The 13416-nt window shown below is 43.8% G+C and overlaps 1 protein-coding gene across 1 annotated transcript in view; it reads right to left on the reverse strand.

The window, feature by feature from the left end:
* The window catches only part of KNDC1 (kinase non-catalytic C-lobe domain containing 1), a 214508-nt gene that overhangs the window by 110037 nt on the left and 91055 nt on the right, over positions 1 to 13416 (reverse strand). The window contains exons 8-11 of the mRNA XM_068258601.1: positions 12859 to 12930; positions 7418 to 7485; positions 5329 to 5487; positions 1832 to 1909 (exon numbers count right to left, since the gene is read on the reverse strand). Coding sequence (XP_068114702.1) covers positions 1832 to 1909; positions 5329 to 5487; positions 7418 to 7485; positions 12859 to 12930 — 377 coding nt within the window. The remainder of the gene's footprint in view (positions 1 to 1831; positions 1910 to 5328; positions 5488 to 7417; positions 7486 to 12858; positions 12931 to 13416) is intronic.

Genomic DNA, 13416 nt, shown 5'->3' on the forward strand with positions numbered 1-13416 from the left:
GCCCACATCTTCTTATGGTCACAGCCATTTTGCACCGCAGCATGCAAAACACATAGCGCTCTCCTTAGCAACCCTGAGTGACGCTGATCTTTCAGGACCCTAGCAGCGCCCCCGGTCATCATTCACATGAGACACTAAAAGGAAACGTCCTATATAGGATTAAGTACTACAGATAAAAGTAGGTAGTCCCCAACATAGGTAAGTAGCTAAAGGAGTAACCCCACACCCCCTGTATAGGCAGCCACACCCCAGTATAGGTAGGCATGGTGTCCCCTCAGAATAGATATTCACCACCAGTATAGATGGCCAAACGTGTCACCTCCCCCGAAAAGGGAATTAATGGCAGGAGGGGCATTAGATCCATACTGCCTTCCCATTCCCAACAGTCATAAGCTTGCAGATCAGCAGCGACCTGGAGGGAGAAGAGTGTGCACCTTTGCTACCTATAGTTACACAATTATGTGCCGCTTGGGGCCACAGAATTTTTAGCAACAACCCTGACTTTAGGTTTGGCTCTGTAAGTCTGTAACCAAAAAAAAAAAAAAAAACCTCTGGGGCAGGGGTAGGGAACCTATGGCTCAGGAGCCAGATGTGGCTCTTTGGATGGCTGCATCTGGCTCACATACAAATCAGTAGGGGTTGAGTCACTAAGCTACACTGCTTAAGCAATGCAGCTTAGTGCGGCAGCGCAAGTAACATTTTCAAAGTAGTGCATGCTACTGCTGTAGCATGCACTACTTACTCGCGCTCCCCCCAAAACTAACAGCTGCTCCAATTGTCCCACTCTGGACCCTGTCAGGTTCAGTGACTTTGTAGGACGAGATCCCCGCACTTTAATTGGCCCAGTAGGCTGCCTGTCGCTTGACAGGTAGCCTATTGGGTTAAAGTGCAGAGATCTTGTCCTACAAAGTGAATCAACCCCCAAGTCAGCTAGCTAATTGTACAAGCGGTTAGTCGGTATTTCTCCTGTCTCGCTCTCAGGGAAATTGCTGATGTTGCTGAAAGACATGTCTGACACTTCCGCTGCCCGGAAGATCAACTGTATACACATCACCATGGCAACAGGGACGTGAGCCCTACTGTCCCAGTTTGAAACATATTGTATGGCTCTCACAGAAACACATTTTAAAATATGTGGAGTTTATGACTCGCTCAGCGAAAAAGGTTCCTGACCCCTGCTCTGGGGAATACTAACCTCGCGGTGGTGGGGTCTTTGGGGGGGTTGGGTTTGGGGAAGCCTCATGGTCCCAATGAGGCCTCCCCAGTCATCTGTAGATAAAGGGAATCCAGCATGGCTCCTCCGAAACCTCCTCGACAAGCTTGTCGAGCGGCGATGTACTTACCTATCGCAATTCAGCGCAGGTGCAGTAGCAGCTCTTCATTCGGGCTAAGGCGAAAATAGGCGAGTCTGATCATATCCACTCTACTGTGCAGGCTCAAAGGACCCGGCTCCTGTGCAGTAGAGCGGATCGTGGTAGGTAAATCTTTCCCTCGCTGCTGTTCAGGGGTCGCAGAGCTGGATTGCTGGGACGGAGGAGGATGGGAGGAGCCTCGTTAGGATCCAGAAGCTTCCCCCTCCTGAGGCAAGTATCCCCCAGAGGGTTTTTTTTTTCGTTACAGGTTTGCTTTAAGTAGAAAGTAATTTCTGGTCCTGCTGCCACATCTCCACACAGAGGCTCTCATAGACAGGAAACTACATCACTTTACTATAGATTAATTATTCTTTCTCATCATCATTTGGATAAAGCAAGTACATCAAGTAATTTTATCTAATGAAAAAAAGCATCATCAAAGCATGTAGTTTAGTCAACACATGAAAGTGAACCGATACCTGTTGTGTAAGGCTGAATAAGTGAGACCACATTGCCTTGCTGTCCAGATGCTTATGCTGTAGGTATTTTCTACAAACCTGAAAAACAAAAAAAATCAGGTAATATGTTTTTTTTTTATTATTGTGCAAGTCAATCTCGTGTTTGCTTTAAATAGTCCTCACACCTCCCATAATGCATTGCAGAGTCCATATTCAAATCACTCCTGCTTCAGAGGAGATCACAACCGTACCCTGACCATAATCATAGTCTTCTGTCTCTATATAGTCTTATGCCTGGCACGCACCTTGCAATTTCCCGTCAGACAAGTGAAATCGATTACTTCCAACAGGTTCGATCTGATATACAATCATTTTTCTGAACGATTTTCCAATCAGTTCTATACAAAATCGATCGGAAATCAGATCGAACCTGACGGAAATAATCATTTTGACTAGTCGGACGAGAAATTGCATGCGGTGTACCAGGAATAAGGTCACGATTTTGGTGAGACCAAATTTACTTATCTGTAGGTTTTTGACATGTGGGAAGAAACCAGAGTTTGTTTGTTAAAGGGAACCTGAAGTGAGAGGGATGCGAAGGCTGCCATATCTATTTCCTTTTAACAATACGGACTAGAGCACCAAGAGCGCTTCTGAGCGCTTTTTAAAACGCTAGCGCTTCAAAAAAACGCTTGTCTAATGTGTTTGAATGGGATGGTGCACACCAGAGCGATGAGCTTTTTTCCCAAATGCAAACGCAGGACCTGCAGCAGTCTTGCTGATTTCTGAGGCGATTCAGTCTCAATGTTAAGTATAGGAAAGCGGAAATTCGCTCTGAAAAGCGCTAGATCAGAGCTATTTTCCAAGCGGTTTTTGTTACAGAAGCTGTTCAGTTACAGCTCTACTGCAACAAAATATAGAAAACGCTACACCAAAACGCTCCAAAAATCACTAGGCATGCTTAGAAAATCGCTAAGCACATGCCTAGAATCACCTTAAAAAAAAAATCACCTCACAAAGCGCTAAGCGTTAGCTTTTACGCTAGCGCTTTTTGGTGTGCACTGGCCCTACCAGTTGCCTGGCTTTCCTGCTGATCCTGATACCTAAAATACTCTTAACTATAGACCTTGAACATGCATGCAGCATATATGGTGTTTCTGATATTGTCAGATCTGAAGGGATTTGCTGCTTGCTTGTTTCAAGTGGGTGAATCAAACACTATTGATGCCAGAATGACCAGCAGTACTGCCAGGCAACTGGTATTGTTTAACCTGAGATGTCCATTACTGGTATATTCATACTTACCTGAGACTTCCTCTAGCCCCATGAGGTGAGTGGGGTCCCTTGCCATCCTCTCTTCTCTCATTATCCCCAACTGTAATCTGGCGTGTCGCGCTTTTCTGAGCATGAGCGGCCAGGAGCATTCTAGACCTGTCAAATAGCACTGCGCAGGCGCAAAATGCTCCCGGGGGTGCGCGGCTGGGCTGTGCATGCAGAATCGCACGACTGATCATATTGCCAGCGGGGATAACAACAAAACAGAGCGGCCGGAGTGGACGGCAAGGGAGCCAACGCATCTCATGGAGCTAGAGGAAGCCCAAGGTAAGTATACATTTATCAGTAAATAACATGTCAGGTACGCTTTAAAGGAAATAAATATGGCAGCCTCCATCTACATCTCGCTTCAGGTTCCCTTTTAACTTCCATAGCATTTATTTTGTTTACAATGGTTTGAAAAAGTATTCGGCCCCCTTGAAGTTTTCCACATTTTGTCATATTACTACCACAAACGTGAATCAATTTTATTGGAATTCCACATGAAAGACCAATACAAAGTGGTATACATGTGAGAAGTGGAATGAAAATCATACAGGATTCCAAATATTTTAAAAAAAAAAATAACTGCAAAGTGGGGTGTGCGTAATTATTCAGCCCCCTGAGTCAATACTTTGTAGAACCACCTTTTGCTGCAATTACAGCTGCCAGTCTTTTAGGGTATGTCTCTACCAGCTTTGCACATCTAGAGACTGAAATCCTTGCCCATCCTTCTTTGCAAAACAGCTCCAGCTCAGTCAGATAAGATGGACAGCGTTTGAGAACAGCAGTTTTCTGATCTTGCCACAGATTCTCGATTGGATTTAGATCTGGACTTTGACTGGGCCATTCTAACACATGGATAGGTTTTGTTTTAAACTATTCCATTGTTGCCCTGGCTTTATGTTTAGGGTCGTTGTCCTGCTGGAAGGTGAACCCCCGCCCCAGTCTCAAGTCTTTAGCAGACTCCAAGAGGTTTTCTTCCAAGATTGCCCTGTATTTGGCTCCATCCATCTTCCCATCAACTCTGACCAGCTTCCCTGTCCCTGCTGAAGAGAAGCACCCCCAGAGCATGATGCTGCCACCACCATATTTGACAGTGGGGATGGTGTGTTTAGAGTGATGTGCAGTGTTAGTTTTTCGCCACACACAGTGTTTTGCATTTTGGGTCCCCCACATGGCTTTTGGCAAACTGAAAATGGGACTTCTTATGTTTTTCTGTTAACAATGGCTTTCTTCTTGCCACTCTTCCATACAGGCCAACTTTGTACAGTGCACGACTAATAGTTGTCCTATGGACAGATTCCCCCACCTGAGCTGTAGATCTCTGTAGCTCGTCCAGAGTCACCATGGACCTCTTGACTGCATTTCTGATCAGCGCTCTCCTTGTTCGGCCTGTGAGTTTAATTGGACGGCCTTGTCTTGGTAGGTTTACAGTTGTGCCATACTCCTTCCATTTCTGAATGATCGCTTGGATAGTGCTCCGTGGGATGTTCAAGGCTTTGGAAATTTTTGTAGCCCAAGCCTGCTTTGAATTTCTCAATAACTTTATCCCTGACCTGTCTTGTGTGTTCTTTGGACTTCATGGTGTTGTTGCTCCCAATATTCTCTTAGACAACCTCTAAGGCCGTCACAGAGCAGCTGTATTTGTACTGACATTAGATTACACAAGTAAACACTCTATTTAGTCATTAGCACTCATCAGGCAACGTCTATGGGCAACTGACTGCACTCAGACCAAAGGGGGCTGAATAATTATGCACACCCCACTTTGCAGTTATTCATTTGTAAAAAAAAATGTTTGGAAACATGTATGATTTTCGGTCCACTTCTCACATACTGTATACACCACTTTGTATTGGTCTTTCACGTGGAATTCCAATAAAATTGATTCATGTTTGTGGAGTAATATGACAAAATGTGGAAAACTTCAAGGGGCTGAATACTTTTGCAAACCACTGTATCAGGATACTGATGCATGGGGCTAACTTCAATAGCTGGAGTTTCACTTTAAGTTACAGAAGATGGTCACCTATCCTTTCTTCCCAAGTTTACAGATCAAGAGAATAAATGGCAATTTTCCACATCTGTGACTGGCAATAAATGTTTAGCTTTGCTTGACATGAGCTGCCCTACAGACTCTGCCTGTCTCCGTGCTCGGCGGAGAGCCGTGATTGACTGCGCACACATCTTGCTGCAATTACCTGCAAGGCTTCGTCTAAACTTGGTCTTTCCTCAGAGTCCCTTTTTGCCATCTGCAGGAGAAACCGCTTGAGTTTTTTCGGCAGTGCTAGTTTGTTATTAGCGGGGAAATTGAACTTCGCTGCCGACCATAAAATAGCTGCAATCCCATAAACACAGGCCTGTAAAAGTAGAAGGGGCACATATTAAATCTGGAGATGGATGAAATGAAGAAAGGAGAAAATGAAAAATACACATTAGGAGTGGAAAATAATAACTTCACAGCACAACGTAAGATTAAACGGCAACAAACAAGATGTACTATAAACTGAAATATCCCTGAAACGCTCAAAAAGCGATTAATTTTCCAGCTAAAGAGGATCCCTAACTTGTACTTCACAGAAGATCATTTTAATGGTAGGTTTAAAGTGTACCCGAGGCGACATGTGACATGATGCGATAAACGCGTATGTACAGCGCAAAACAATAACCAGGCTGCTTGAAAGATTTAATTTTCAGGCATGCAAGTGACCGCTTCTGTCTTATCGGTACCCTGTCAGGAATATAGTGAATCTCACTGATAAGCAAGTTAAAGTCATAAACGTTTTCCTGGCAGAATACAACTGGAAAAGATGGTAAAAGGTAAATCGCGTATTTTAACTCTGGGAAGCTTAATAGACTCCCATTGAGCAGAGATAAAAAAACATTTAGGGCCCTTTCACACTAGGGCAGTGCGGTATTTTTATAGCACCCCAATGCTGGGCAATGAAAGTCTATGGAGATACTTCCGAGGTATGGCGTGACGCCAGTGACCTTTTCGCAGCATCCCGCAGGTTCCATTTAAGTAATTACTGAGTAAATGAAGGAGAGAAAGTTCTTGGCATTGTTTACACAGTTTAATACACTTCAACACAATCTGATAATCTACACTAATCTTATCAATTAGCAGCTAAGTGAAAGCAGTGTTCTCCCCAGGCTCTTTTAGCCGGGTTCTCCACCCGGCTAGATTTGGTGACCACCCGGCTGTCATTGGCTCACCTCCTCACATCCTCCTATGCTGTAAGCACAGTTGCCCTGCATTTTCATCTCAACCCACCCGGCTACTTTTTCATGCCACCCGGCTACTATTTCATGCCACCCGGCTACTATATCATGCCACCCGGCTGGAAAAAAATTCTGGGGAGAACACTGGAAAGGTTTGACGTTTAAGCATTATGCTAGCTACACCCTATGCAAGGTCCCATCAGATCGATGGGTAATCCGAAGGGAAGCTGCATTGTGTATTCAAGTCGAAACTGCTCTCAATCGATAACAGGATCAATTCTCAGATTATTATTTCACAAATTCGATCCTGTTACCGGTCGGGAGCAAAATGGACAAGTCATAAATAATCTGTACGATCTGACAGGAAACCCATGAACCAGGGCTGTGGAGTTGGAGTCGGTACCCAATTTTGGGCAGACTCTGCCTAGTAGAACAGCAAGGTGGTGATGAAAATATGGAACGGGAAAAAAAGGATGCAATATTAATGCCATTGTAAAAACTTGATCTGGTAAAAAACGGTTCAGTTTTTACAGGATCAGTTTTTCATCCAGTGTGAGCCCGGCCTTAAACATGGCTCAGACTCCAAACTGAGATCTTCAGCCCTTAAACCCAATAGCAGAATATGGTATTCCAGGAAAGTTCTACTTCGGAGTATTCCTACAGATACAGTTACTTATCTTGTAAGTTGTTTTTTTTTACACCTCAGGGTTTGCTTTAAAATTATCAACGAAATTATACTTTACCTGCTCTGTTCCAACTCCATCTCCATCAGGATAATTTATACAATACAATAGAGAGGTGCCAACAAAGTAAAAGTATCAAGTTGATAAGGTATAAAATGAGGGGCAAGAGTGTACGTACCTCCCTGACAAAAACACAACTATTGCATAAGAACAAGAAAAACAGTATTTATTCTTACTCCAAAAACAGTTTGCAACGCGTTTCACGGGTCTCAAGCCCGCTTCCTCAGGCAAAAATAAACACGGAGCAACTTTTAAGGTGTGCACGCTAGTGAAGTGCCTCTGTGTAAAGGTTTGCTTTAAAATTATCAACGAAATGATACTTTACCTTCTCTGTTCCAACTCCATCTCCATCAGGATCATATTCAGGGGGGACGCAAAATGCATCGTAGGACTCTGAAAAAGGGAGAAAAATATGTCCTTAGACATTTGCACAATCTCCAGTGTGTTGACATTTGAGCAGAGTAAGGTAACCCCCCCCCCCCCCCCCCACACACACACACACACACACACACACCCACCATGTGCCAATTCTCAGAGTACTATGATCAAACCTACCGTTCATCTCTGTATTGCCACAAAGCCGATAGATTAAGGCCTGATCAAATCACGATCAGAAATTGATATCAAATCGCAGTGGAAGTCATTAAGCAGCTACATAATGTTGAGCTCATGAAGCAGTACAAAGCTAGCAGAGCAGCAGTTGATTTGATTGAATTGATTTTTCAACAGAAATCTGACAGACATTAAATGTACCCCTGACCTCGATTTTAGTTAAAATGTTTTTTAATGCTTTTTATTATCTGTGCTGTGACATAAGAGTCACAGCACAATCCTCCCCCTCTAGCACCCCGTCCACCGCTCTGCTCAGATGCGATGTAGAGCTCGAGGATTGTCTTGGAGGAAGTGTCAGTACTTCCTCCTCTCTGCTAGTCATCAGCAACGCCCCCTGTATGCGCCGCTAATAGTTCCTATCTCCACAGCGCGCTGTGAAGCTGCGCTGTGTGCGGTCCTGAGGTAATTTAGCTCAGAACGATAGTGTACCAGCAGATGTATTAGTACACTATCGTTCTGAGATAAATTACCTCAGGACCGCGCACAGCACTGCTCCACAGCACGCTGTGTGGATAGGAACTAATAGTAGCGAGTACAGGGAGCGTTACTGATGCCAGAGAGAGAGGAGGGAGGACTGGCACTTCCTCCCCGTCCATCTTCGACGCTCTGCTCCACTCGAAGTTTTCAGCTGAGTAGAATAGGGGGGGCGCTAAAGGGGGAGGAAGGCGCTGTGATGTATGTCACAGCACAGCAAATACAAATAAATAAAAGTATGCTGTATGGGGTCAGGGGGACTTTAAAGACCTTTTCTCAAACGGATCGTCAGTGGGGTCTGTATGACTGATATTGTGGTGTAAACCCCCCTCCCCCATGTGATGTCAGCACCTAGGTACTGACATCACACTGTGGGAGCCTTGTTGCATTGTGGAAAATAACAGCTGTTTCCAACTGCCAAAAAAGCAGCATCCCCTTCAACAGATATCACCTGCCTGCAGTAAAGATGTCACCATGTGATAAATGTCAGAATGTAAATCAGGGAGAGAAAAGATTTTACAATGGACAAACACTGACAATCTTTTATAAATAATTAGTGTAAAAATTAAGAACTTTATTTTCCAATACATTATTTTCACTGCAGTTCCTCTTTAAAGAAGAACTGTAGTGAAAATCTTAAAATATAAAACACATACAAATAAGAAGTACGTTTCTTTCTGAGTAAAATGAGCCATAAATTACTTCTCTCCTATGTTTCTGGCATTTACAGTAAGTAGTAGAAATCTGACATTACCGACAGGTTTTGGGCGAGTCCATCTCTCCATAGGGGATTCTCAGCATGGCCTTTATTTTTTTATTAAGACACTCCCTGAAAAAGATTTACACAAAGATGCTGGCCAGCCTCCCTGCTCACCGTACACTTTTTGTGGTAGTTGGGCAGAGGAACTGCCATTTACTAAGTGCAGTTTGCAAATAAAGAAATCCCTGTGAACCCCCTATGAGGAGATGGGCTAGTCCAAAACCTGTCGGTTCTGTCAGATTTCTACGATCTATTGTAAGTGACAGCGACATAGGAGAAAAGAAATTTATGGCCCATTTTACTCTCAAAGAAACATACTTCTTAATCCTCTAGAATAAAACAAGTGTCCCTGCGTGTGCTGTCTCTGTGTAGCTGGGTCCGTGCTTTTTCCTACTGCGCATGTGCACAGCACGGACCCAGCCTCACAGAGACAGGACAGGGATGGGGGGCCAGGGAGCCAGGTGGGCGTGTGAGTAGGTGGGTGCGCACGCGGCGGCGAGATACACAGACCGTAGAGCCCGTTTTTAAACGGGCTTGGGTCTGCTATTTGTATATGTTTACATATATTTTCATTTTAAGATTTACGCAACAGAGGGCCTTTAAATGCTGAAATGTGCTGAATTTCTTCATTCTCAACTGGAAAATTTAGTATTTACCTATTTGGGCCACATCTGACACAAATACCTGGCCACACAATGGCAGGCTGACAAGGCTTTGAACACCTATACATAGTGCTTTTGAAAAGAAACCTTGAGAAACCCTATTAACCACTTACCAACTACAGTTTTTTTTCCCCCTTTTAGGAAACCAGAGCTCTAGCTATACGAATAACCGATACTTACCCGCTGCTTCCTCCTGCAGCATAAACACGTGTGAGTCCCTCGCCGCCCTCCAGCGGTCAGTCCCGGTAATTGGCTCAGTCATGTCAGTCCGGGTCTACTGCGCAGTAGAGCAGAAGACCTAGACTGCTCCCAACTGAGCCCATCACTGGGGCAGAACGCAGGAGGACGGTGAGAGACTGGCATGTGTCTATGCTGCAGGAGATAGCAGCGGGTAAGTAGCTAGAGCTCTGGTACACTTTAAAAACTAGAGCGATTCTCACATCATGCTCCTCCCATTCATTTGTTAACTTTATCATTACTTATCACATCAAGAGGATTTATTTCTTGCTTTATTCGTCATAAATTTGGCTTTCTTTTGGTGGTACTTTTTGCTAAGAATTATTTTATTTTATATGTATTTTAAAGGGTATACTAGGGAAAAAAGGAAAAAAAGAAAATCATTATTTCTCAGTTTTCAGTCATTCTAGTTAAAAAATAAAAAATAAAAAAGTGCGTTGATACATAAAACCAACACATTTTATTTGCCCATTTGTCCTGTTTATTACAAAGTTTAAATTGTTCCCCTAGTATCTATCTGGAAATAAAGGTGTATTTTTTTACATTTGTGAATTATAATACTATAACAATAATAATGAGCCTTTGTTTGCAAAATTAACAGTAATATACCCTCATGACATACATATTAACCACATAACATCTAGACCTTGTTTCCACATTATGGACCAGAGAATTTTTGACACTTTAGCTATGTCCCTATTTAAATCGGCAATAACTGTATCTAAATGTAACATATATAATTTTTTCAAGGCAAACTAGACATTCATTGTATGGCATTTTTTCCCCTTGAACAATTTGGTTTCCTATGCATTTTGATGGAAAAAAAAAAAACAATTTCTCAGTTTTACCAATTCCAGTTTAAAAATAAACAATGCTACTGTAGATAAAAAACACATTCTATTTGGATATTTGTACCATTCATCACTATACTTAGATTATGTTCCTGTCACAATTTATGGCGAGGATAATGGATTCTGAAATAATGCTACAGCGGGTATTCTTCACTTCATGAACTGATAAAATAAAAGCATTTTTGAGCGGCGTGTTAGTTTGTGTCCCCAGGATTAATTAATTTGATCACATGGCTGCAAAACCTTTAGCTAGCACTAGGATAGCTAGTACAGGTGTCCGGCACCCCCCGATCCCTCCGTTTATACATTATCCAGCCTGGATCCAGTGATCGGTGCAGCCTCCCCGCACAGCTCCGGTCTTCACTATGGGGAGGATCGCACAGGACGTTGACGACGTCATGCGCAAACCCGATCCTCCCCATAGAGAGACTGGAGCTGTGTGGGGAGGCTGCGCCAATCGCTGGATGCAGGCTGGATAATGGATAAACGAAGGGATCGGGGGGTGCTGGACACCTGTACTAGCCAGCCTAGCGCTGGCTAAAGGTTTTGCAGCCATGTGATCAAATTAATTAATCCTGGGGGACTCCGGAGGCCAGCGAGCAGTATGCCCGACACAGTGTCGGGCATACCGCTAAGGAAGTGAATGGTAAAAATCAATCTTGGCTCAGGGAACATACATTCCCTTTCAGCAATTAGTGCTGCAGCAGATAGTGCCAGAGGTGTGCACGGGAGCTCTGCCCAACCGTGTACAACTGTGCTTCAACTACAAGACGTATATCTACATCCTCAAAGTTTAGATGAAGTCACAGGGGATGTAGATATACTGTAGATGAGGCTGAAGTGATTAAGAATACAGCACCAGACAGTTACACAGGGGCAAACGCAGGATTTTTAAGGGGGGGGTTCCTGAAAGGTCCAGAAGCACGTATGTCCCGAGTGCTTCCGAATACAGGTGGCTCCATACTGCCCATGCACAAAAGTGCGCTGGCGTATTACGGAGCTGCCTATCTTTGGAAGTACTCAAGGACACAAGTGTTTCTGAGGGCTTCTGGTAGCAGCAAATGTGAACGGGGTACAGCGCTGGAACAACTCCCCAAGAGAGGAACAGGAGATAAACTTAGTTTGGACAATTCAGTGGAATATGCTACATAGTTTCACATAGCGCAAGCGATACCCATATGATGCAGGGATATATGCATCTGCGGAAGATGTCGGCGCTACATAAATACTAAATAATAATATTTTGCCTCACCAGGATTGCACTTTTATTTAGCTTTCCTGTATGACAACAACACACAGCCAGCTCTAGGGGAAGAGGGAAACAAAGGTGAATGAAGGAGGCTGGTGCACACCAAGAGTGCTTCTGAGCGTTTTACAAATCAACATTGATTTGAAAAGCGCTTGGCTAATGTTACCCTATGTGGGTGTTCCCACAGCAGCGTTGTGATTTTTCAAAATCGCAGGTATACTGCATGTAGCATGTTTTTGAGCAATTCATTCAAAAATCGCTCTGAAAATCACTTCACAAAATCACACTCACAAATTGCTAGCGATTGCTATTGTCATTTTGGCGTTGCACTAGCCCAGAGAGAGGAGTGGAGAAATTGAGAATAGCCTGAGATGGAGCAGAGAACTTATCTGTATTGCAGTCCCACATCAGACAGGCTACTTGCCTGTAATCGAACTCCTGTCCCTGTCAGTCTCTCACACAAGTCAGAAAGAAGCCCTCCTGGAGTCTAGGGACTGTCAAAAACTTTTCAGCTTGTTAAACACCTTACCCACACATGCAGTCATTATAACAATGGGGAGAGACCAGACAGATGTTTGCCCACAGACCCTGAGTCCAGGCAAGCTCTGCATCATGCTGTGCATATTTACCAGCTTGCCTGCACTCTAATTTCATCATGTCTGACACTTCTGTGCTGTGGAGAGTCCAGGACTCCATAATCAACATTCTCTCACTGCAGGCTGCATCTTCTTGTGAAGAAAGCTGGGCTGCCTCTCTCATTCTATTAGCTGGAGGGAGGCACCAGAAGTAAGAAGGGAGGGAGAATGAGGCTGTTTATATTATGCGGGCTTCCCTGGCTGAATACACAGCTCAGTGCAGGGGGGAGGTTCCAGACACCCGGAATAGCCCCCTGAGTTCGCCAGTGATTTACATACAGCTTACCTTCATTGCCATGAGTAACAAACAGGACTTCACCACTCTGATTGATAAACACAGATTCCAGGTATAAGAGAACTGCAATACATAAGTAACAAATCACTTTTCAGAATGTTCCATGTATACAAGGCATTCAATAAGCAAAGTACAGTGACCTATAGCACTGCACCGGCATGCATCTTCATCTGGACACACACACACTAACATTACAAACTCATCATACAAACGGTGCAAAATATTATTACATCAAGGTGCGACCAATCGTAATCATTTTGAATGATCCCCATGCAGAGGTACTGCTAGGATCTCTGCTGACAAGTCTACTCTGTCCAATGAAGTACAGAGGGGGGAGGAGAACAAGGAGTCGCACTGTGGGCTGCTGCAGTAGCTTCAATAGCCATTATCCCTTGGCAGATCACTGAAGAGGAAGTACTCATGCTAGATAGTTACGTACAGGCAAAATGGGCTCCTGAGAAATTTGGGTGCCAGAAAGAGTAGAAGAATATCAGTAAAATTAAAGTACATTTTACCAAGATTTTACTATAGTTAAACCAAACCCTATTC

This window comes from Hyperolius riggenbachi, chromosome 10 (genome assembly GCF_040937935.1).
Source record: "Hyperolius riggenbachi isolate aHypRig1 chromosome 10, aHypRig1.pri, whole genome shotgun sequence".
Taxonomy (NCBI): domain Eukaryota; kingdom Metazoa; phylum Chordata; class Amphibia; order Anura; family Hyperoliidae; genus Hyperolius; species Hyperolius riggenbachi.